At 38.5% G+C, this 25,430-nt stretch overlaps 1 protein-coding gene across 1 annotated transcript in view; it reads right to left on the bottom strand.

The window, feature by feature from the left end:
• EPB41L4A (erythrocyte membrane protein band 4.1 like 4A) overlaps positions 1-25,430 on the bottom strand; it is a 265,318-nt gene that overhangs the window by 75,114 nt on the left and 164,774 nt on the right. Inside the window, 5 exon segments of the mRNA XM_070462355.1 lie at positions 4,231-4,308; positions 5,608-5,699; positions 22,121-22,184; positions 22,799-22,887; positions 25,106-25,193. Coding sequence (XP_070318456.1) covers positions 4,231-4,308; positions 5,608-5,699; positions 22,121-22,184; positions 22,799-22,887; positions 25,106-25,193 — 411 coding nt within the window.

Below are 25,430 nucleotides of genomic sequence, written 5' to 3'. Positions count from 1 at the left end.
CATTTATCAACTTTAATTTTGCTGTTTTTACATATTAATATATTGTTAATAAGAAGCTCTGGACAGTGGGTTCAAATTCCAGCTATGTCATATCCTAGCTCTCTGACCCCGGGAAACATTACTCAAACTCTCTGTATCTTAGCTTCCTCATTACTAAAGCAGCAATAATACCAATGACCACTTTATAGGCTTATTATGAATGTTCAGTATGAATGTTTCTTAATTTTCCAGAACAATGCCAATCACATAAAAATTTACATAATTACTAACTAAATACAAGTAAATATATTTTAAAAATTATTTGAGAACTTTCAACAGTTTTAGCTATTCTAAAGGTAGTACATAAGGTAATACAAATAGCAACATCTCTCCCCTGAAAATCTTTTCAAAATTCTGTATAGAGAGCAAAATTCCATTATTATAAATGATTTGGAGTATGAAGATAAGATCTCCTTGCAACAGACTTAATCTAAGACTTGGATAGTCTACACTTCATTGCATGGAGGAAAAACTATTTGCCCTAAAAACATAACCTAATATGTGGACTACTGAGGCATTTGATAATGAGATTTTACTTTATTATTCAATTTTTCCTCACGGCTTGTCTCTCAGGAATAAAGGAGAAATGAGAAAATCATATCACAAGACTAGTAAAACTGAAGTCCAAGGACAAAAGCTGGCCTGGCAGAGGATGCACAGGACCCAGGACTGGAATGAGCTTTCTACCCTCCAGCCGGCCAGGGTGGCACAGCCTGGCCGCTCAGCAGAAGGGACACCGCACACAGCCATTTACTTTACAGCTACAAGCCTGGTCAGAGCTCAGCTCTACCAGAAACGTGTGGTCTTCAGGAGGCTATTCGTTAATCTCCTAGAACCTCATTTTCCTCGTCTGTATTTCCATTGTTCATATTATTTCCTAGCAGAAATACTCCTGTATGGTATTCTTAGTACTTCCTTGTAACAAAAAGCACAGGGCAAATGCAGCTTTTCAGAGCTGGTATAAGCGTTTCTACATACCTAGTGGCTGTCCACCGTGACAGGACAGAGCTTTGTCCCCGTGCCACCCACTTGCCCGCCCTCGCCCTGGGGCACACATACTCCCATTCCGCGCTGGGAGGCCCTGTCAGCAGCCTGCCTCAGCTCCAAAGTGAGGCTACAAACAGCCATTGGTTGGGTAGAGGCAAGAGAAGAAGACGCCTGGGCTCGAATCCCAATTCTGCTGCTCACTAGCTAAAGGGCTTCAGTCCAGTCACCTTAGACTGGGGGGCTCAAATGTCTTGTCTATACAGATGAGGATAAGTCCCCTTGGACGGCTCATTGAGTGTATTTAATCAAGAAACACACATGAAGGCACCTGAGACAAGGTGAGTTCTCGGGAGAACTGGATCTCTCACACTTCAAACACTGTGGCAAGAGGTTATCAGGGTTCTGGGGGCGGGGGTGGTTCTCAGGTCCAAGTCTCATTTCTAGAGTATAAGTTCTACAGAACTCATTCATTCATCCAAACCAGGAGTCCTCTACAAACTTACAACAGGTAGAGGCAAGACTAGCTTTTAAGGGACTCAGAGAAAGAGAGAGCAGTAAATAACAAAATATTTAACCAAGGACTTAATCAATCTCTATTTCAGATTACTGGTATCTGATAATAAAGCAATAAATGACTTTGACTGTCAGATTTCAGCTCAATCTTTTCCCAAAAATTTAATTTTGAATTTCTGAAAGGATTGCCTGTCACATGCCACTAAAATTAAGTTTTCCCCTCTAAAGTAATGACTAGTTTTTCTCAAAGATGTTGGACTCTCCTTGGTATTGTGCAGGCCCTAAGATGCAAAAGAGAATGTAAAGACTAGAACTCTGCCTTTCTCTGGCATACACTCCTACACACACACCCCACTGTAAACACAGGTAGAGCTACACACAGAGGCAGTCACACTCACACACCACAGACACTGGTTATGCCGTTCACGATCCCCCATGCTCCAAAAGCCTCCAGGGAAAAGGAAGGAGCTTTCTGTCTCCAGAGTTCTTCCTTCATTCTAGGATGTCTCCAGAACATCTCAGAACAAAGGCACGGGCATACGGTGCTTTTTAAAGGTTGGCCGTTATTACTTTTGACAATTAACAGTCATGTATTGGTGACCACCCAGTAGTCAGAGACCCATCCCTGCCTAAGCCTGACTCTGGGTAGTGGGATGAAACAACCTTCTTCCAAGAAATGCATAATGTTGGTGCTTCTTACATACAGACACTGAGACTTGAATTTCATTAAGATTTACTAAGCAGTTAACACTGGCCATAAAATAAGAACAGATTTAGCAGAGCTTCCAATTTGCAAAGGTTACCTTTAATTATTTTTGTGGAAGAAATTATATTTAATATGCAAAATCCAGTAACTTCCTAATAGTAATTCCCAGAGCGACAGCATTTGCATTTCAATAAATTTGAAAAATCAGGTGTGGTAAATTTGTGGAAACCAGCTACAGTGTATGTTAAACAGCATAATTACAATTTTGACATTGTGAATATTAAGACAGATGCTTTATCACTGGCTTCATTCAGTGACAAAGAGACAGGTGTACACATTCACTCGATAGCCCTTGAATGTGTTATGTCCCAATGGGAAGAATAGCCCAAATACTGACTATGAGGTGTTTTCCTTAATATAAAAGTAAATACTCTCTCCTTAAATTCCTGTAATTATATCAGTATCTAGGGAAAAACCTTGATAACTTAAAGTTTAAATTTTTAGATTTCAATAAATATTCTCCTACAAATACCAAGAACATCTATAATATAATAATACTTAAGTGTTAAGTCAGCGAATGAGAAAACATCCAAGTGAATATGTAAAGATTAATGCACTGAACATTTAATATTAATCACTCCTTTATTGATTATCCCTGGTTTCAAAGCAAGATTCTTTTTAAAAGTGGTTCATAAAAGAAAGGAATTAAAATCTGGCATATCTTGTAAACACTTGACCCAGTTTGATTTTTAAATCTCCTAAGCATTTCACTTGGAGATGTCTCAAATGGACTGACAGAACAGTGTCCTGCCTCCCAAGTCCCATTTCTGCTCCCTGCTTGGGTTTTAGAGGGCCTGGGACCATCTCACTGCCTGAATAATACTGTAGCTCTCTTAAGGCAGAGGTGTCAGCTGCTCAGTCGTGTCCGACTCTTTGTGACCCCATGTAGCCTGCCAGTCTACAGTCTCTGTCCATGGGATTCTCCAGGCAAGAACACTGGAGTGGGTTGCCATGCCCTCCTCCAGGGGCTCTTCCCAGCCCAGGGATCGAGCCCAGGTCTCCCACACTGCAGGCGGATTCCTTACGTCTGAGCCACAGGGAAGCCGAAGGCAAGGGTGGTGAAATCTTACTCTCTGCAGCTCTGGGCACCTATTATCCTGCCTTCGACATCACAGGCTCTCCAGTTAACAGAATGAATTGAAACAAAGCAAATCTTTTTCAAAACACAGAAATTTTCCATTTTCACAAGCTCCTGCCTGGCTGCTTGACAATCGGGCTTTCCCTGCAACATGCTAACAGTCTGACTAACCGGTGAAGACACAGGCTCTGCCTGGAGTTAGACTGCCAAATAGTAAGCCCAACGTCAACGCTTCCTGGCTGGTTTCTCTGAAAAGTGACTTGTCTCTGAGCCTCAGTTTCCTCACACAGTATGAGGATAACATCAATAAGACTGCAGTCATTAAAGAAGCAATAAATGGGATACATTTAGCACAATACATGGCACTTGACACTGCTCCATAAAATTAACATATACTTGCTAGCATTACTATATTGTAGGTATTAGACTACAGAAAACATTTGACCCATGATATAAAGATTGTATTTACAACAGAGAATCAACTGAATATCCTAAGGATGCCAATAAACTACTATTCAGAACATCTGCTTTGTTTCATAATCACAACATAATTGGCGATAATGGATCAAAATGAATTTCTGAAGATAGTAAGCTCTACTACATTCTAAAAACTCTATACTTAATCAAGCTACTTAATCAACTCTTTAAATAATCATTAAACCTAGAAAATCATTTTTTGTCAAGAAAGTTTAATAAACTGTTATTGCCTATCAAAATCATTGGCATTGTGAAAAAAAATCAAAAAAACATCAGATCACAAACTTTAATATGTATGCATGCATCTGGATGGTTAAATATACATTCATACACACATCCACACACCCCAGAGGAAAAAAATGCCATTTACCTATACCGGTGCTTATAACTCATGGATCCAAACTTGCTGAGTTTTCTTGACAATGAATTTGATTCATTTTCTGGCATTCTAATGAATTTTTAAAAGAAAATTAGAAAAAGACTTACAAATATACTTATGTAACACTTGAGCAAAAACTACATAGAAATACATAATAGTGCAATACTGCTTAACACATAGTTGAAATATTTTAGTCTATATATTGGCAAAAAATAATAATTGATAATTTCAAAGCTAATTGTTGAAACAACCACCACATTCTAGTATTTTATACAAGTATAATATCAAAATACTCATACTTCCTGAAGACAAATATATCATCACCCTTACAAGGAAGCTTTTGCTGCGAATAAATTTAATTTCTCTACTTAAATTCTCTTCGGAACTTTGTCACTATGTTCATCAACCCAAGCCAAGGTTCTCATGGCAGTTAATCATATCTAATGTCATGGTTCACTCTTCTTCATACTTTCAACATACTTAGTTCAACTTTCAACATAGTTCAACGTACTTCGTACATTCAACACACAGTTCCAAGTGGAGTTTCTTGGCCCAGCCTCAGTGATGGAGAGGTAATGTTTCAGATGTTCTGGGCTACATCCCTTTCTGAATACAAACTCCTCAAAAGATGTGGATCATTTTATAATACTACTCCTCTAGCATAGTATTATTTGGAAAAAAATGTTCTATGTAAATCAAAAAGGAAAAAGGGGAAGAATTAATCTAGTTTTAAATTTGAAAACCAAAAATAGTTTAATGTATAATATTACCTGATGAAATTTAATTTTATCTTTACACCATAAGAATGTGAAACAAACAGTAACCACACGACCCAGCGGTCAGTTCTCTACCTGCATCTTAAGTGACCTCCCAGGAGCACACAGGCGGATGCCAGCTCCTCATTCATGACAACATCTGCCTCCCTTACTTCCCATTTTCTCACGCGCCTGTCCTCTAAGTGCTGGGAAGGTCCCACAGCATGGTCTCTTCCCTCTCTACTGTTTCCACAGGTGACCTCATTCCTTTGGTTTATTACCTACAAAATTTACATGACCAACCTTGGTCTTTTCTGTAAGCTTTGCATACCCAGCCACCCATTCCATATTTCCAGGCTAAGCATTTCAATTTTGGTGTGTCCACAGCAGAACACTTAACTCCCACCAATACCAGAGCTATCTTTTACATAAATCTAAAAAGCAATCATCCTTGATCCTTTCTTGTAGTATGAACAAACAAACAAACAAAAATCTACATACATGTGCATGTAAAAAAGTTAATAAAAGAGAAACACTTCAAAATTTCTTCTAAGGATAGAATTCTTGTTATAAAAGCAAACACAATTTTCATTTATTAGGCAAAGGAACATACCTAAAAAATGTATGATATTCTACACTACACTTCCAAAGATGCTTGCAAGCAGTTTTACTTCGAGCTTCAAAAAAGAATGAGGTTTCACTGCACTAAGAGAGAAAAAAAATGAGAGAATATAAATTACAGACCATAACATTTTTCAGATGATAGCCACCTTCTAGGTACCAAAAATTCAAATAAGCAGAGAAATCATTGTTAACACATTAAAAAAAAAGAAAAAAGAACAATTATGTCTTGATAGGATTACAAGATGTAAGTTCCATGTAAATTTCAGCACCGTCCCCTCTACTGCCTTTTCCCGCGGCACCCGTGACCACGAGTGCTCAGCGGTGGCACGGGAGCACCGCGCGCTCTCTGCCAACAGTGTGTGCGCCAGGGCAGGGAAACACCGACCATGGAGACCAGCTCCCAAAAGGAAGACACGCACAAACCGAGTTCCCAACTGTATGTTCTCAGGGACGTACAGGCCACACTTAAATGACAGAATCTAAAGAGGGGCTTCGAGGAGGGGCCACACCATCACTGCAGTGTAATCTAGGCAACTTACTCCCTTTTGCATCAAGCTATTGGGTGAAAGAAATTAAATGTCATGACAGATGTAAAGTGCCATATACTAGGTATGCAATTAATTTTAACAATTATTTTTATCTGGTAGTTCCTTATCTATTTTATGCATATACAATATCTATTTTATACTTATATATTTTAATACATAATAAACAGAGACAATATTAGACGTAATTTGAATTATACAGGAAAAGATACTATTTTTTTAAGTGACTTAATAGAAAACCAAGCAAAATACAGTGTCCACACTAAAATAATAATAAACCACAAGCTCTGTGAAGTTACATAATTGCTAATTTAGTTTCAAATAAAAATCAAACTCAAGTCACAAATGCAGAAATGCCTGTGGAATAAGGTTTCCATGGATTCATAAACACAAAATTCTCAATACAGAGGAATAACTGAAATGATTCCTCCCCCTTCACACATCCTTTTAGCAAGGACAGAACATTTATATGCAGGAAATTTCTCCCAAGTCCATGTAGAATGAGTCTGCCCAATTTAGGAGTTTATTTGCAAAATGAAACAGTGTGATGGAAACAGAACCAATCTATGCATGTTACAGCAAGACAACCTGTAATTCCAAACTTCGTGAGGTGGAGGAAGGCACTTAGGCAAGTCTAGGTTTCTGAGCTGGGTGCAGCAAAGTACTAAAACATAGCAAGTGGAAAGAACTGGGGATTTGGATGGCAAAGGAATGGACGATAGCTCACGCTATTTTGATTTTGAGGCGCCGGAACTCCACACGCCTTGTGGGCCAGTTAATATCAAGGGCTGGCTGAGGAGACAGGTCGTGTCTGCGGGTATAGATGATTTTACCTGAGAACGTAAAACAGCCTGCTCAGGGAGAGAGCACAGATAATGGTGGGATCACATGAAGATGCTCATGAAGGTGGAGTGATAAAGGTCAGTATGGACCAGGAGACAGTGGTGTCAGAGAGGCTGGGGGAGACGGCGAGTCTCAAGTGACCCAGAAAGGCCATGGGGTTTGAAAAGAGGTCGCTGCATTTCATGGGGAGAAATCTTCAGTGGCTTTCATGAAAGGGGTAAGGATTTAAAAACTAGAGATGAGTAAGAAAAGGCAATGAATTCAGAACGTGTCTGCCTCAAAAGCAAAAGAAACCAGAGGGGAGTCGGTGGTAAAGGGGTGCAGAGGAATCACAGAAGCTCCTTGGAGGCAGCAGGGAGACCAAGCGTCCCGTCAGGAGATGGGGATGCTGAGAGGAGGACTTTTCTTCTTTCACTTTTCCTTTTTAAATACATACACGTGGTAAAAACACCAAAAGTTACCAAAGTGGTTACACAACGAAAACTAAATCTCCCCTCACCATTGTCCCCAATTCCCCTCCCCAAAGGCAACCACTATTAAGAGTTTCTTATATAACAGTCACTGGATTATCCAATATATAATGCACAGGTCATTAATTTTAAGATAATTCGTTTCTGGCTGTGTATCAGGATAAATAAGATAAAGTCAGTACATGGGACTTCCCTGGTGGTCCAGTGGTTAAGACTCTGTGCTTCCACTGCAGGGGCATGGGTTCTATGCCCAATTAGGGAAGTAAGATGTAGCATGTCTTGTGGAAAAAAAAAAAGAAGCCAGTATAAGACAGGTTCCCTCTGGTGGTTAGTCACCAAGTCGTGTCCAACTCTTGCAACCCTGTGGACTGTAGCCTGCCAGGCTCCTCAGTCCATGGAATTCTCCAGGCAAGAATACTGGAGTGGGTTGCCATTTCCTTCTCCAGGGATCGAACCCAGGTCTCCTGCATTGCAGGCGGATTCTTTTCCAGCTGAGCTACCAGGGAAGCCCCAGGCTCCTCCTCCCTTGCCCCAACTACCACCTTCCTCAATATATCTCTCTGTCAGCAAGGAAGCACTAAGTGTATCAGATAGGACCAACATGCTGGCATTGTCACTGACAAGAAATGATGGCTGCAGATGACTACTCTGTGACAGAGACACCTTCATGTTTTACCAAGAACACCCAAAAATAAGGTGGAATTGATATATTAAATTGAATTTTCACAAAGTGATTTAATTACATATATTACCTAGATTTCCAAAAATATAGGGGAAAAAGAAGCATTTAAACTTGAAAATAAAGTAAATCTCCTCAAACTTTTCTTGGACTGGTATTCACTCTATTCTTTACATAAACATCTGCATTCTTTTACTTTTCACATAGACACCTGGTCACAGGAAATCTAATATATTTTTTAAAACTATCATCACCTAATGATCCAACCAGATTTTAAGATTGGGTTTTCCCAAGTTTCCTTGCGAAGAAGGCAATGGCAACCCACTCCAGTACTCTCGTCTGGAAAATCCCATGGACGGAGGAGCCTGGTGGGCTGCAGTCCATGGGGTCACTAAGAGTCAGACACAACTGAGCAACTTCACTTTCACTTTTCACTTTCATGCATTGGAGAAGGAAATGGCAGCCCACTCCAGTGTTCTTGCCTGGAGAATCCCAGGGACGGCGGAGCCTGGTGGGCTGCCGTCTATGGGGTCGCACAGAGTCGGACACGACTGAAGTGACTTAGCAGCAGCAGCAGCAAACTTCCTTGGGTACAAACTTATTAAAGGAACAAACGAGTTTCCCGCAGGCCCCCTAATTACTTCTGCCCCATGCAATGACAAGTATAAACTCATCCCCCATTCACACAGGGCTTTAACACCAGCTGCCTGGATTTTGTCCCACTGCTAGCACAATGATCCAAATACTAAAAGAAGAGTTGATATAAATAAATTAAAAAAGAAAAAAGAGCCAGGTGTTCTGAATAAATTCTATATATTTTTGCCACTTAAAATAACTGCTGACATGAATGTAACTGATGTGATATTTAAATGTCTTTTTGAAACTTCCCTACCTGCTAAACCTTTTCCAAAAGGACATGGACAATTAGCACCTTTCCATTCGTTCATATAAACACAAGTAGCTGCTTAACTTCAGAAATTCATTCCAACCAATTGCTAAAATACTTTATCCAAGAATCCAATGCATGCTTTTGGCAAAATTTTTCAAATACCTTCATAACTTCAGTCATTTCATGCCAGAAGCAAAGCTATGGTCTCAATCTACTTCTTTTTATTTTATAAACAGACCAAGCTTAAGTCACCTCTAACTCAGATAACACATGGGAGTTCATCATACTGTGGATCTCTAAGTAAACGGGACTCAAAGTCCCAATCCCATCATTTGTAAGAATTCAGGACCCAGATCAAATGGGTGAATTCCCAAACTAACTCCCTCTGTTTTTCTCACTCTTTACCCATCTTTGCTGGCTGTTTCGCTTTGCAGCTTCAAAGGAATCCACCTGTTTTGAGCCTGACTTCTCTGAAGTGTCTGGAGTTTACTGACAGGGTCGTGGAGGTGCTCATGCTGCAAGAGTCTCCGCAGTCACCTCTCCCTGGGCTCCAGCTTCACTGCCTGTCCCATGCCCAACAGCCGCACCACACAAAGCCCTGCTCTAGCTGGTCCTTCGCTCCTGCCTTGGGGAGCAACCACAACTGGACAGTTTGCCTTCCCCAGCTTCCCTAGAGTTGCGGGGATAAACATCTTCTCAACCCTGTCATTACATATTCATCCCATCTCCAAGGTCAATTGAAGTAACCTAAGGGACACTGCAAAGGTCAAATACTTAAAAGAGATTAGCACTTCTAACAATGGTAAAATGCAATCATTACATAAATATTGGAAAGGCCTACAGCAGAGAAGTTCCTCATCAATGATCCACAGAGACAGGCGAGAGGCTAAAAAGAAGTGCAAAGATTACAAGACTACAGTACTATGGGATCTTTTTTAAACATTCAATTTCTATAAGATTTATATGTACTTGGCAATTGTGAACCTACGTTAGGCAGACAAAATAAAAATCAGGGGACTAATAGCAAATGACTGAAAGAACTTAATTACTGATAAAGCAAAGGAAGGCAAATGGTAGAAAGGAAAAAACTTTATTCTTGAACTAAAAATAAATATCAAAGAAATATCACAAAATTTTAAGTATTTTGAAAAATTTTATCTTTATAAATGGTGAGCCTAAATGTAAAATTAAATTACGTTTGTGTATGTGAGACAGTGGGCACAATATTTTAATCACTTTCCCCATATCTTCCACTGTTTTCGCATTCCAAGTGCAAAGCCAGATAAAGAATTCAAGTAAGTTCTGCAATAAAAAACTATCAATCTTCTATTAGTTGGAAAGGCAAATTAGAAGGAAATTTGAAAACACTGAGTAAAATTTTATCTTGTTCTTTTAACGTTATCTTGTTTTTTCTTTATCGAGTGCTCTCTAAAAAGTGACTCTTAAACATTAATGTCTCGTGATATTGGCATAAAAAGAGTTCTACGGTCAAGTAGGTTTGGGAAACACTGGGTTAAATGCTCAGACCTTTTAATGAGCTAATTTTGCACTGTGATTCTCTAAGAGTTGCTAAGGTCTTTCCCTGATTTATATGAGCAAAAACTTTATTTCTAGAACTGTGGCTTTTATACACTAAACACCCCTACACACACATCAGTTATTTTTAAAATTCTTTTTGAAATGCACATAATATGGTTTGAATTAAAAATCACTGTGCATTTGAACAGAGCACTGGAAGAATAAGATTAATTTCCATTCCTACATATATGTTGCATTTCACAATAAAAGAACAAAAACGGCAAAAATATTCCAGAACTCTTTTGTCTTCTATGTGGGTAGTATTTCAAATTATATACTAAACATGAAAAACCTTTTTACTTCTTTTACAAAGAAATAATTGCTTAATGAATAATTGTTTATAACTCTTTCTAGTTCATAGAAATATATATTAAAGAATTTGAAGGGGTGTGTTAGATTGTGTTGCATCTCCCCTTTTTCCTGTTCCTCCCAGGAACTTAAAGGAGAAAATAGGAGCCAAAACATTTAAGAATGTTTATATCATGTTTCAGTAAACTTCGAAAACTATTTTGTTGAGCTTACTCTTCTTCATATTTGAAAAAATTCACAGATGCAAATCCAGGATTCCAGATGGCTTGCTTTTGTTATTGTTTTTACTCTATCTTTTCTTCATCTGCTCTTTAAAGAAACTGTAGAATTTCCTAAATGCCAGCATTTCTTTCTTATACTTGCAGGTTTCATTTTTTCATGAAAACTAATCCTTATTGCCAGTCTTACAAATGTTTGAAAGAATTTAATAACAAATGTTACTTAAGCTTGTTAAAATGAAGGCATATCTGGCACTATCTACTGATATTCTTAAGGTAGAAAATTTTTATAGCAGAATTTAGACATTCCTTCCAAACAAATGGCTCACTGAATTATGGAAAAACATACATAGTAGCAAATGAAGCAAAGGAAAGTCCATGGGCCTGAAAAAGACCTGAGCTCCGCTTAATACTGTGGCATCAGCTACTCGCCTTTCAAGAGCAAGTGCTGCTGAGCCCCTTCCTGGGCAAAACTCTAAGTGCATGAGGGCAAGATACTTCCAACACAGAGACACGGACGAGGTGCTTGCTACAAGTCCAGCTTTGGACTGGGTTCATTCACAGTACAACCTCACAACAACCCTGTAAGACATTTTATCATCCTCACTTCAACGATAAGAAAAGGGAGTTTCAATGTTGTTCAGGAAATTGTCCAAAGTTAGAGAAGTGAGAGTTCTGGGCTTACATTGCGCTACCTGACCACAAATAGTTCATCACTGAGTCTGAAAGAGTCCAAGCCAAACTGTCATACGGCCTCAGGATCCAAATGTTACCAATAGAGTCACACATTTGAACATTTACAGGAAAATACAAATAGTTCCGGTTCACTCATACATTGCAGGTGAAATGTACAATGGCACAGAAACTGTGGGTAAAGGCTGGGGTATGGGAATAAGGCAACACCTAATATTCACACATGTCCTTAGCCTCTAACTGAGCACTCTCACTCCTGAGAACATACCCCGAAGATAGTCCTCCAACAATATAAAAATACATATGCACAAAGTCATTGACTGAAGGAAAAATACATAATTGCAAACTATCAAATGACCCAGCATAAGAGATTGGTTGAGTAAATGATTTTATAGACACTCAATGGAGTAAATGCAGCTGTACAAGAGAATAAGAAAGCTCTCAATGATCTGATATAGAGATTTCTAGGAGGTATTACTAAATGAAGGAAAAAGCACAAAACCATATACAGGGACTTCCCTGGTGGTCCAGTGGTTAAGAATTCACCTTCCAATGCAGGGGACGCAGGTTTGATCCCTGGTCAGGGAACTAAGATCCACATGCCAAGAGGCAGCTAAGCCTGGGTGCCACAACTAGAGAGAAACAAAAAAACCTGTCAATTTTAGTGGTGCGCACAAAGGAATTCTGACACTGCTGGAGATGTAGTTTTAAGACCGAACAAACAAGTAAATGTGTTCCTGTCGGGAGCTAAGGTTCTCATAGGCAAAGAAAGGCTATGCAAATATGAAATGAGGAAAAGAAGAGCAAGCCCTGTGGGGCGGCGTGGAAATTGGAGGTATGGCATGAATTTGCGATTTCTAAAATATGTAGAAACATGTTCATTTGCGCACATGTGTATGAATGTATGTATTTATACCTGTACATATATGTATATTCATGCAAGTATTCCCTGGCATTGTCCACTAGAAAGTCCAGAAGCAAAGTCATCCCAGTAGCAATGACCACACTGACACCCAGATCTTGACCCTCCCCCACTAAAAGGAACCAGGGCTCTTTGGAGAAATGACGGATAACAAGGCAAATGCAGGGTAGGTACAAGATGTACCTGAAATACCATGCATGAGATGCCAAAAAAGGGAGAAAAAGACCAAAACAATGGTAGGAGGCACGTCAAAAGGGTTCCCATTGGTCATATCTAGGACAATTACAGAATAGCTAGATACAGTAGTGCATTGGAAACCACTGAAAAAAACAGGAGTAAGTCCATGCTGATAACAGAAATAAAAAAGAGAGAAGGCGAGGCTTTCACAGTAGAATGCCAAGGACTGACTGATAAATGTGGAGGATATAAGTGTATATATACATACACATATACATATAATTATGACTTATTGAAGTTGTACAGCAGAAAAAAACACAACACTGTAAAGCAATTTTCCTCCAATTAAAAATAAAATATGGAGGCAGTGGGAGAGCTAGAAAATTAGCATTTTGCAAGCATCATAGTAAAAATCTAATCAGGAAAGAGTCCTAAGTCAATGTTGGATCTAAGGGACATTTTGAAGGCCAGAGTATCTGCACTGAATGACATGATCCCTCCACAGATTACCTATTAGTTGCAAAGGAGGGGAAAAAACTCTGCAATTACACTAATTTAACATAACCAACAAGAGGGAGACAGACATCTCCATGCTCCTACAGATATAACACCCGAGGAGGGCCACAACTTCACCTGGGCTGCTTTCCAGCTGAGAATGCAGAATCTCATCTGATAACAGTGAAATATCAGACAAATATGAAAGTCTACAGCTGACCCTGGAGCAATAGGGGGTTAGCAGTTCCAACCCCCACACAGTCAGCCTTCTGGATCCAGGGTTCTGCTTCCACATGTTCAACTAAGCACAGATCAAAAAGTACCTGTAGTATCTATTTAGTGAAAAACATACATCTGTAGGTGAACCCCTGCAATCCAAACCCCTTGATGATATTTAAAGGTCAACTGTATTTTCAAAAAGTGGGGTAGAACTGTATTCTTCAAAAAATCCCCCATCCATCATAAAAAACAAAAATGCTACTAAAATGTTCTAGATTAAAGGAGGCTAATATGATTCTACACTGGAGCAGGAAAATACTGTTACTATAAAGAATGTTATTAGGTCAACCAAAAAAGTTGAAAAAGTATATTTCTATATATAAATATAGAAAAAGTAGATAATAGAAGTATTCTATCAACATAAATTTATTAAGTTGATAACTATGCTGTGGCCAAGTGAGAAAATATTCCTATTCTTAGGAAATACACACTGAAGTATTTAGAGATAAATGACACATGGAACATCCAGTCAAATCACTCAGAAGGTAGTATGCATGTGTAGAGAAATAACAAAAATGGAAAGGGAGTAAAATGCTAACAAATGAATGTAAGTAACAATATACAACCCTGTTCTTTGTAGCATTTTAATCTTTATAACTTTTCATAAATTTGGAATTGTTCTCAAATAAAATCAAATTTTAAAACTCTGTAGTTCTGGAATTGAGCTGCAGGAGTTGCTTGTATATTTTTGAGATTAATTCTTTGTCCATTGCTTCATTTGCTATTATTTTCTCCCATTCTGAAGGTTGTCTTTTCACTTTGCTTATAGTTTCCTTTGTTGTGCAGAAGCTTTTAATTTTAATTAGGTCCCATTTGTTTATTCTTGCTTTTATTTCCAATATTCTGGGAGGTGGGTCATAGAGGATCCTGCTGTGGTTTATGTCGGAGAGTGTTTTGCCTATGTTCTCCTATAGGAGTTTCATAGGTTCTGGTCTTACATTTAAATCTTTAATCCATTTTGAGTTTATTTTTGTGTATGGTGTTAGGAAGCATTCTAGTTTCATTCTTTTACAAGTGGTTGACCAGTTTTCCCAGCACCACTTATTAAAGAGATTGTCTTTTCTCCATTGTATATTCTTGCCTCCTTTGTCAAAGATAAGGTGTCCATAGGTGCATGGATTTATCTCTGGGCTTTCTATTCTGTTCCATTGATCTATATTTCTGTCTTTGTGCCAGTACCATACTGTCTTGATGACTGTGGCTTTGTAGTAGAGAGTGAAGTCGAGCAGGTTGATTCCTCCAGTTCCATTCTTCTTTCTCAAGATTACTTTGGCTATTCAAGGTTTTTGTATTTCCATACAAATTGTGAAATTATTTGTTCTAGTTCTCTGAAAAATACCGTTGGTAGCTTGATAGGGATTGCATTGAATCTATAGATTGCTTTGGGTAGTATACTCATTTTCACTATATTGATTCTTCTGATCCACAAGCATGGTATATTTCTCCATCTATTGTGTCCTCTTTGATTTCTTTCATCGGTGTTTTATAGTTTTCTATATATAGGTCTTTTGTTTCTTTAGGTAGATTTATTCCTAACTATTTTATTCTTTTCATTGCAATGGTGAATGGTATTGTTTCCTTAATTTCTTTTTCTGTTTTCTCATTGTTAGTGTATAGGAATGCAAGGGATTTTTGTGTGTTAATTTTATATCCTGCAACTTTACTGTATTCATTGATTAGCTCTAGTAATTTTCTGGTAGAGTCTTTAGGGTTTTCTATGTAGAGGATCATGTCATCTGCAAACAGTGAGAGTTTTACTTCTTCTTTTCCAATCTGGATTCCTTTTATTTATTTTTCTGCTCTGATTGCTGTAGCCAAAACTTCCAAAACTATATTGAATAGTAGTGGTGAGAGTGGGCACCCTTGTCTTGTTCCTGATTTTAGGGGAAATGCTTTCAATTTTTCACCATTGAGGATAATGTTTGCTGAGGGTTTGTCATATATAGCTTTTATTACGTTGAGGTATGGTCCTTCTATTCCTGCTTTCTGGAGTGTTTTTATCATAAATGGATGTTGAATTTTGTCAAAGGCCTTCTCTGCATCTATTGAGATAATCATACGGTTTTTATTTTTCAAGGATTTTTGCATCTATGTTCATCAGTGATATTGGCCTATAGTTTTCTTTTTTTGTGGCATCTTTGTCAGGTTTTGGTATTAAGGTGATGGTGGCCTCATAGAATGAGTTTGGAAGTTTACCTTCCTCTGCAATTTTCTGGAAGAGTTTGAGTAGGATAGGTGTTAGTTCTTCTCTAAATTTTTGGTAGAATTCAGCTGTGAAGCCGTCTGGTCCTGGGCTTTTGTTTGTTGGAAGATTTCTGATTACAGTTTCAATTTCCATGCTTGTGATGGGTCTGTTGAGATTTTCTATTTCTTCCTGGTTCAGTTTTGGAAAGTTGTACTTTTCTAAGAATTTGTCCATTTCTTCCAAGTTGTCCATTTTATTTGCATATAGTTGCTGATAATAGTCTCTTATGATCCTTTGTATTTCTGTGTTGTCTGTTGTGATCTCTCCATTTTCATTTCTAATTTTGTTGATTTGATTTTTCTCCCTTTGTTTCTTGATGAGTCTGGCTAATGGTTTGTCAAAAAGTGGGCCAAAGAACTAAACAGATGTTTCTCCAAAGAAGACATACAAATGACTAACAAACACATGAAAAGATGCTCAACATCACTCATTATCAGAGAAATGCAAATAAAAACCTCAATGAGGTACCATTACATGCCAGTCAGGATGGCTGCTATCCAAAAGTCTACAAACAATAAATGCTGGAGAGGGTGTGGCGAAAAGGGAACCCTCTTACACTGTTGGTGGGAATGCAAACTAGTACAGCCACTATTGAGAACAGTGTGGAGATTCCTTAAAAATGACCCAGCAATCCCACTCCTGGGCATACACACCGAGGAAACCAGATCTGAAAGAGACACGTGTACCCCAATGTTCATCGCAGCACTGTTTACAATAGCCAGGACATGGAAGCAACCTAGATGCCCATCAGCAGACGAATGGATAAGAAAGCTGTGGTACATATACACAATGGAATATTACTCAACCATTAAAAAGAATGCATTTGAATCAGTTCTAATGAGGTGGATGAAACTGGAGCCTATTATACAGAGTGAAGTAAGCCAGAAAGAAAAACACCAATATAGTATACTAATGCATATATATGGAATTTAGAAAGATGGTAACGATGACCCTATATGCGAGACAGCAAAAGAGACACAGATGTATAGAACAGTCTTTTGGACTCTGTGGGAGAAGGCGAGGGCAGGATGATATGGCAGAATGGCACTGAAACATGTAAATTATCATATGTGAAACAAATCACCAGTCCAGGTTCAATGCATGATACAGGATGCTCGGGGCTGGTGCACTGGGATGACCCAGAGGGATGGATGGGGAGGAGGTGGGAGGGGGGTTCAGGATGGGGAACACATGTACACCCATGGCGGATTCAAGTCAATGTATGGCAAAACCAATACAATGTTGTAAAGTAAAATAAATAAATAATTTAAAAAAAAAAAAAGAATTGATTAAAATTTAAAAAATAAATAAATAAAACTCTGTAGTTCTAATTAAAGCATGAAAGGAATGCCTAGCTTGTGTATCCAAGACCTCTTGGGCTTGTTGACCAACAGTGTCAGCTCCTGGCCACCATCACTTCCCGTGTCCTCTTCCAAAAGCAGGCAGAGAGTTCAGCCAAGTTGTTCTCATTACTTGTGGCCAGAGCTGCCAGAAACCTTTTGGTTCTACATCCTGTCACACTGGGTGGGTTTAGCTGAGGTCAGTTCCGCAATGTATTACATGTAAATATAATCACAGTATCATTTCTTTCCCCGTTTATTCAACAATGTGCTTAGTACATGCCAACTTCTGGGCCTACTGTGGAGACTACATTCTCCCCTGTTAATGAAACCAAGAAATTTGGGTATGATCCTAAACTCCTCCCTATTTTCACAAATCATTCAATCTGCTACCAATCAGAAACAACCTTACCTCCTATTAATATAAAGAATGTTATTATATATGTCTCCCAAATGTCCCCATTTAAACATCTATCAGACATCTGAGATTCAACATGTTAACTTTATCTCCTATATGTCTCCCAAAGGTACCCAATTAGACATCGACCACACATCTGAGACTCAACATGTTAACAGTGGGCCTCCTGATTTTCCCCAAGCCTCTCTACTCACAGCCTCCCCCACCTCCCTTGATGGCAGCTCCATTCTTGCTGCGGCTGGTGCCAAACACATTTAAGTCACCAAGTCATATTTCCCCACATCCATAAAACCATGTGGCTGCACCCAGATCCAACAGCTTCTCGGCACTTGAAATACTATGACTCTGGTCCAAGTCACTATCTTCTCTCATCTGGATTTTTGAAATCAGCATTACTTATTGAATGAGTGAAGAAGCTGCAATCTTGGCTCTCAGGGCATTCAGTGAAAATCAAGCATTTCATCCAAACTTTTAAAAAATGTAAACTCAGGTAATGAACACATTCTTAAAACCAAGAGCTAACATACATGTTGTAAAACAATAGTGGTGTTTTCATTAAAATAAAAAACCAACCAAGAATTCTTTATATGGCTAGATCACTTGACACTCTTCTAGAATTTGTGACCAATACTATAAAATACAAAAGTTTATTAAATAACAGAAACAAGAGTATAAACTAATTTTACCTGTGACTGATATAACTATATAGCTATAAAAGGTGTATGTATCAAATTAAAACTCCTGACTAAAACAAAAGAATTCAACAAAACATCCATATTTGAAATAAACATAAAATTCCATAGCTTTCACCTCTATCAGCAAAAAAAAAAGTTATGAGATATAAGAGGAGGAAATAAATGTTAACTGCAACATTAAGAAAAAACACATAACCAAACATTATGCAGGTACAACATGAATATATATGATAAAAAGGAGAAATCTTTGTGATATGCTATTAAGTATAAAAACTGTGTACAAAACCACATGGAGATGAAACATATATACATGCCTATATACATATATTAAATGTTCACTCTAATGGGGCAAAAATCTGAGAGAGTGTACCAAAGTAAAATCATAATCATTACCTTTGAAATCTAAATTATTAGATAATTTAAATTTTCTTTTTCATAGTGTAACTCCCAGATTTCTACAATCATCATGTAAGACTTTTCTTTAAACCATAGTACCTGTTAGGAAGCTTAAATAATGCATAAAAGTATTTATACTAATTAGTTTCTGAACCTGTCAGAGGGATAAACTTTTATAAAACCAGTACTTAGTTACAGACAGCTATTTGCTATTTGCAAAGCAATATATAGACAGATCATCAGTACACATTAAATATTGTTAATATTAAAATATGTCAATGTGTTATGTTGGGCACAGTTAATATTTAAAAGTGGAATTGGACAGCATTAGTGGCACAGTGGGATCCCAGGAAAATATTTTATCTACAGGACATTGCTATTCTTTTGGGAACTCAATCTCTTAATTTGGCCCTAACAGCACTTAACATACGTAGTTAAGTCTCTAGAGCAGTCGACCAGAAAACCAGCAGAATAAGGCCCTCAATCATTTTTCAAATTGATGGTGATTATTGTTCCAGGTAATAGGTTTCAGGGGGCTTATTTAATCTGTGATTAACAGTTAGGCCTCCATATTAATCAACTTTATTCTAACATATAAATCACAAAGAGATGCCTAGTAGAGAAAGGAGCAAGACTCTGCAAAGCCATAATACTCAGGAAATGGTGGGCTTTGGTTAATGTATTATTTAATAAAACAAAAATTTATTTTTTTTAATTTATTTTAATTGGAGGCTGATTACTTTACACTATTGTAGTGGTTTTTGCCATACGCTGACATGAATCAGCCATGGGTGTACATGTGTCCCCATCCTGAACCCCCTCCCACCTCCCTCCCCATCCCTCAGGGTCATCCCAGTGCACCAGCCCTGAGCACCCCGTCTCATGCATCGAACCTGGACTGGTGATCTGTTTCACATATGATAATATACATGTTTCAATGCTATTCTCTCAAATCATCCCACCCTCGCCTTCTCCCACAGAGTCCAAAAGATTGTTCTTTACATCTGTGTCTCTTTTGCTGTCTCGCATATAGGGTCATCGTTACCATCTTTCTAAATTCCATATATATGCATTAGTATACTATATTGGTGTTTTTCTTTCTGGCTTACTTCACTCTGTATAATAGGCTCCAGTTTCATCCACCTCATTAGAACTGATTCAAATGCATTCTTTTTAATGGCTGAGTAATATTCCATTGTGTGTATGTACCACAGCTTTCTTATCCATTCGTCTGCTGATGGGCATCTAGGTTGCTTCCATGTCCTAGCTATTGTAAACAGTGCTGCGATGAACATTGGGGTACACGTGTCTCTTTCAGATCTGGTTTCCTCGGTGTGTATGCCCAGGAGTGGGGTTGCTGGGTCATTTTTAAGGAATCTCCACACTGTTTTCCATAGGGGCTGTACTAGTTTGCATTCCCACCAACAGAGTAAGAGGGTTCCCTTTTCTCCACACCCCCTCCAGCATTTATTGTTTGTAGACTTTTGGAGAGCAGCCATCCTGACCGGGGTGAGACGGTACCTCATTGAGGTTTTTATTTGCATCTCTGATAATGAGCGATGTTAAGCATCTTTTCATGTGTAAAACAAAAATTTAAATCCCTTTGATTCAAGCATGAGTTACAGGGGACCTGCTCTGTCACCTCACTAAAGACCACAGCCACTAACAGAGCCAGGAGCGCATAGTGCCTCAGGACACACAGTGACAAACGGTCACGCTTTCTCAGAAGTGCCAGGGCACAGGGCCGGAGCTGTGTGTGTAGGAAACCAGGCCACCCCCAGAGACTGCCATTAAAAAACAAAAAGTCACACACTGACGTCGATTTTATTGTTGTTTTCGCCTAATAATGAAGAAATGTAAGAAATTGAAAGTTCAAGTTAGCTGCAACTTTACCTAACATTTATCTCAAGGCAGCAGAAGGCATTACAGGGCAGTGTGGTAATAATGTACAAAGAGTCCACCAAAGGACCTCATTCACAAGAATGTTAGGTCTCAATGGGAAAATGACTTTGAATAACAGCAATGTTTCCATGAAAGTCTTACCATTTTATTATCATGTTTTGTTTTTTTTCCCCTCTCAAGGCCATGTAGTTTGTGAGGTCTTAATTGCAGTTCCCCCGATCAGGGACTGAACACAGGCCCCAGCAGCTGGAAGTGTGGAGTCCTAACCGCTGGACTGCCAGGGAATTCCTGCTATCGCATTCCCACTGAACACTCTGATAGCACGTCACACGATTCTGGGAGCGATCACTGCACTTTTTTCGAGAAGAACCAACAGCAGTACCAAGTTTTCTGCTTTGGCAGCCCACCAGCCCAGTACACCAGTTCACTGACCAGGTGACAAGTATTCACTGAGCACCTGCTGCAGGCAGGACACTAAGCCAGATATTATGTTCCAGCTGTGGTTGCAGCCACTTTTCTTTCTGTGTCTTAGTTCGTGGCTGCATCAGCAGATTGTATTTACCTCTTTTTACAAGCATCTTATTAGAAAGTCAATTCAACAGCATTCACTTAAATTCTGTTCAGCATAAAGTTAGTATTAAAGAGACAGAAGGGTGGATTCTCCTACATCATATTTTCACCTGCATATCCCATAAACATGAATTATAGTAACAGCACTTCAAGGAAGCATTACTTTCACAGGGAGATTAAAAGGAAGCTTTCATATTCTTGTCTTCTTTTGCCCGGTTTCCTTAAAACTACGTGTCGAGGCACGAGAGCACCCTGAGGCTCTAACAAATCCTGTGCCTACTACCCAAGCAGTCCTGGAGGTCTCTGCCAAGCTGCAGCAGGACGGTCAGCATTTCTGCACCCTTGGCTTACACTCCCTTGAAAGCATCTAGAATTTCTCATCTGGTTTACCTACCATGCTCAACTAGGGAAAGAACAGAAGTGTGACTTCCTATAGATTGTTCAATTGACTTTGAGACAAAATTAGGACATGTTTGGTCCTGCATTAAGGTTGCACCCTTCTGATTACATGAATCTTACCTTCACAGACAATACTAAAAGAATGAATAATGATAATCACCTCCTATTCTCTCCTGTGCCCTACAAAGGTTATTTTTTTCTTCCCTTAGTTAAAACTGAAGTGACATTTCTCCATTACCAACTCATTCATTTATACTCACTTCCCCTTCCCTTCCTTGAAAAGGAGTTGTTTACATGAGTCAATTAACCTGGTTCCATGTGGCCGGAGCTGAAGAAAACATGGCAGTTTTACTTTACTCGGTCTTCTAAGTTATCAATGAGCAGACAAAGCAGACAAAGCTTCCCGTCTCAGGGAAGCCAAGCACTAAACACAAACTTACATCTTTTCCCAGTACTCTGAGTTCAAACTGGGTCTCCTTGAAGTGAACCTTTGTAATCCGAGGCCTGAAAAACAAAGCAGATGGTGGTGCTACTGCTGCTTTTAAGAATTAATCAGAAATTCAGAGAACTATCCAGTGGAAAAAAAAAGACTGCTCCCACTGGCCCCTTCCTAGGCTGCTACCGTAACTGTACAGAGTTCCCTGGATATTCTTTGCTCTGGACACCTTCCTAAACACACTTCCTTCTCACTCTCCTGGGCTTCTCCAGTGAATGCAGACGAGCTTGGCACCCCCAGGCCCTGGCAGTGCAGCCCTTCCAGACACCGTGTAATGCCATGGGCTCCCCAATCTCGCTCAGATCCTTCCTCATCTCGAGTCAGAACTCAGAGCGGTCCCGGCCCACAGTTCCCCAGCACACACTGGAATGGATAGGAAATCCTACTATATACAGCCTCCATGGACAAGAGAGTCTAGGATCAAAATACCTGAAATTTACAGAGAACATATACACTGAGATGAACCAGAAGAAAGCTTTTACCCAATTTCACTCATTTACTATCAACCACTGGAAATGTCTGTTTGCTATTCCCCGACACTTTCAATGACATTCAAGTTCCATAAGCCCAATACATACAGTGCACAACTTTAATACCAATTCTGCCCTCAAGTTAAACTTACCAGAAATACTTTCCCACTTGTTTTTTATTCTTATAGACAACAACACCAACCGGAGTTAATCCTAAAAAATACTCAGATTTGTTTTCTCCCTGCAAAAACAAACATATGCTTGTAACCATAAATTTATTCATGTAAAGACTGTCAAACTGTAATTAGCCATATGCACATTATCTGTTGCATAAATACTGGATCTGGTTTTTCAAAGACATGAGCTTAGAAAGCTAGTTAAGCTATCATGGTACCTAACTTGCTGCTCATTTTTCCCCAAAGTTTTTAAGAAAACTGTTTTTAGTGTATTCTAACTGGTCACCTCAGTTCATTAAAAGAACCTGGACCACCTACCAATCAGGCCAGTGACTGATTCACTCATGTTGCTTCTATGGTGATGTCCAACCCTAGCTGCATATTAACTGGAATCCCCCATGGACCTTAAAATGCTGTTGCCTGGGTACCATCATAACAGGTTAAATGGGAATCTGTAAGGATGGAATTCAGGTAACAAAAACACATAAATGTTCCAGGTGATTCTCCTGAGTAGCCAAGAACTGACAACCACTGGCTGCCCTCAAGGGCCCTTTTCAAGGACTTATCTTGATCTTACTCTCCGATCTGGACAATCATGAGGCCTGGTTCACCACCATCCTCCCCAGAAACCTCAGTCAGTCACCTGCATGATTTTCTGAGGTCTCCAGCATACGCCTTTCTATTTTCATTCGTGACTTAAGACTGCTCAAAAATTTTTACATACGATCTCTTCTGGTAAAGACTGGAAACCTTTCATTTCTGGGCAATAACAAATCCCAAGTAAGAAAATGTGATTCTAATTGAAAATGTCACAGAGTGCATATCAGACAGGGAATTGAGTTTGTATTCATCTTTTTTCGATTCTAAAGTCAAATAACAGCCTGCAAAGTTAAATTCCCTAGTAACATAAGATAAATATATTTTCAAAGAAAATCAGCTGTAACCTATTTTTAGTTCTATTCAATTCAATTTTAAAGCAATGTATGGAAGATACTAATGAATCTGATTAATTTGCCATAAATTTCCACCTCCCACAGAAAATTTGGTTTTTGAATTAGGATGAACATTATACAAATGTAGAGAGGTATTTTACAGAAGACCCTCTTTATACATTCCCTATAAAATATACTTTTTAAAAAACTGAAAACCTAACAAGATTAATGTGGCAAGAAGAGAAAAAGAGAACTATTTCACAAAGTTTTAGAAGTAGTTTTAAAGGACAGGAGGATGGAGCATTTAATGGTTTAATGAGATTAGATTATAATTTATCAGGGAACAACTACTTCTACCAAATATGTAACTTTTATTGCCATATTAACAGTATACACAGGAATGCTTCTAGTTTTTTACAAATAATATGAAATGATTTGTTTTGGGAAACTCTGAGACTCTTATGAGCAAAAGACATATTACAAAATGAATACATCAATTAGTGCCTGCATTACAGTAAGTATCATCAGGATTTCTTAAAAACTGAGTTCTGAGTCCATAATTCAATTACAAGCATTCAATCCACATACACTCTTTAGTAATTCACTTCATGTAAATAAAACATCTGATTCATTTTCTCAAATAATCAAATTTGTTTATTGCTAATTAAACTCACAAAATCAAAGACAATGACATTCCAGTCTCATGGGCATAGAAGAACCAATTGGTAACCTTAGAAAAGTGTCTCAGAGTTGAAGACCTGATCCAGAAAACTCAGTGCAGATTTAGTGAAAGTGTCCACTGATCCTATTCAGAAAGCTTTCATCAGCCACAGAAGACAATCTGCAGAAATGTTCCTATTTATGCAATGGCAATAACTACAGTAGGCAGACCCTAATATTGATAACACCTGAACATCCAACATAAAACCACCAATAGTTATACATGTACTGCTGCCTAAAGTCTACTTTGCCATGCAGGTGTTTTTATGAATGCATTTCAGCCATAAACTCTATTTTTGGAAAATCCTCCTGTTTCCTGTCTAATATAATCAACTATAGACTAATTTAAAACTGTTTTGACATTTAGCTAACCCCTCTGGAATTATTATCCAGATTGTGTTTTCAAGCCAGTTAATTGTTTTCTATACACGGAAATACAATCACAGACTTTTATGCAAAACTCATTAGGATTTAAACGACGCAAAAGATTCTTTATGTTCAAAAACTCAGATGGAAAAGTATCCTCTGCTCACTAAACAACAGGACTGCTGCTTTCCTTTGGGAGTTTCAGTGACTTTTTAAGAAAATGTCATCAGCTTAAAATATTCTGTGTTAATTAAATGTTACTCACATAGACAGGATGGAGGTCAACACCATACATCTCCAGGGACTTGGCAGTCCTCAAGTAATTCAGCTCTGCTTCAGAAGGAGCCTGACCCCTGCACCCAGCATAAAAACAAAACAGCCTTACTTTACTTACAGCTACTGTGCTCACAGGGAATATAAACCATTTTCACTATATTCAATGGAAAATAAATAATTCTTTGTGCTAATGCAAACTTAAGCCTTCATATTTCAAGAAGCCTCCTGCCTTCCTGGTGACAAAATTTTATATTTTGAGGTGATACCTGTAAGTTTCATTTACCAAATCTAGTTTTGCCCATTATAGCCAATTC

The sequence above is a fragment of the Odocoileus virginianus genome, unplaced genomic scaffold, assembly GCF_023699985.2.
Source record: "Odocoileus virginianus isolate 20LAN1187 ecotype Illinois unplaced genomic scaffold, Ovbor_1.2 Unplaced_Scaffold_3, whole genome shotgun sequence".
In the NCBI taxonomy this organism is placed as follows: domain Eukaryota; kingdom Metazoa; phylum Chordata; class Mammalia; order Artiodactyla; family Cervidae; genus Odocoileus; species Odocoileus virginianus.
The sequence above is the reverse complement of the archived record's forward strand: the minus strand, read 5'-3'. Positions and strand labels throughout refer to the sequence as shown.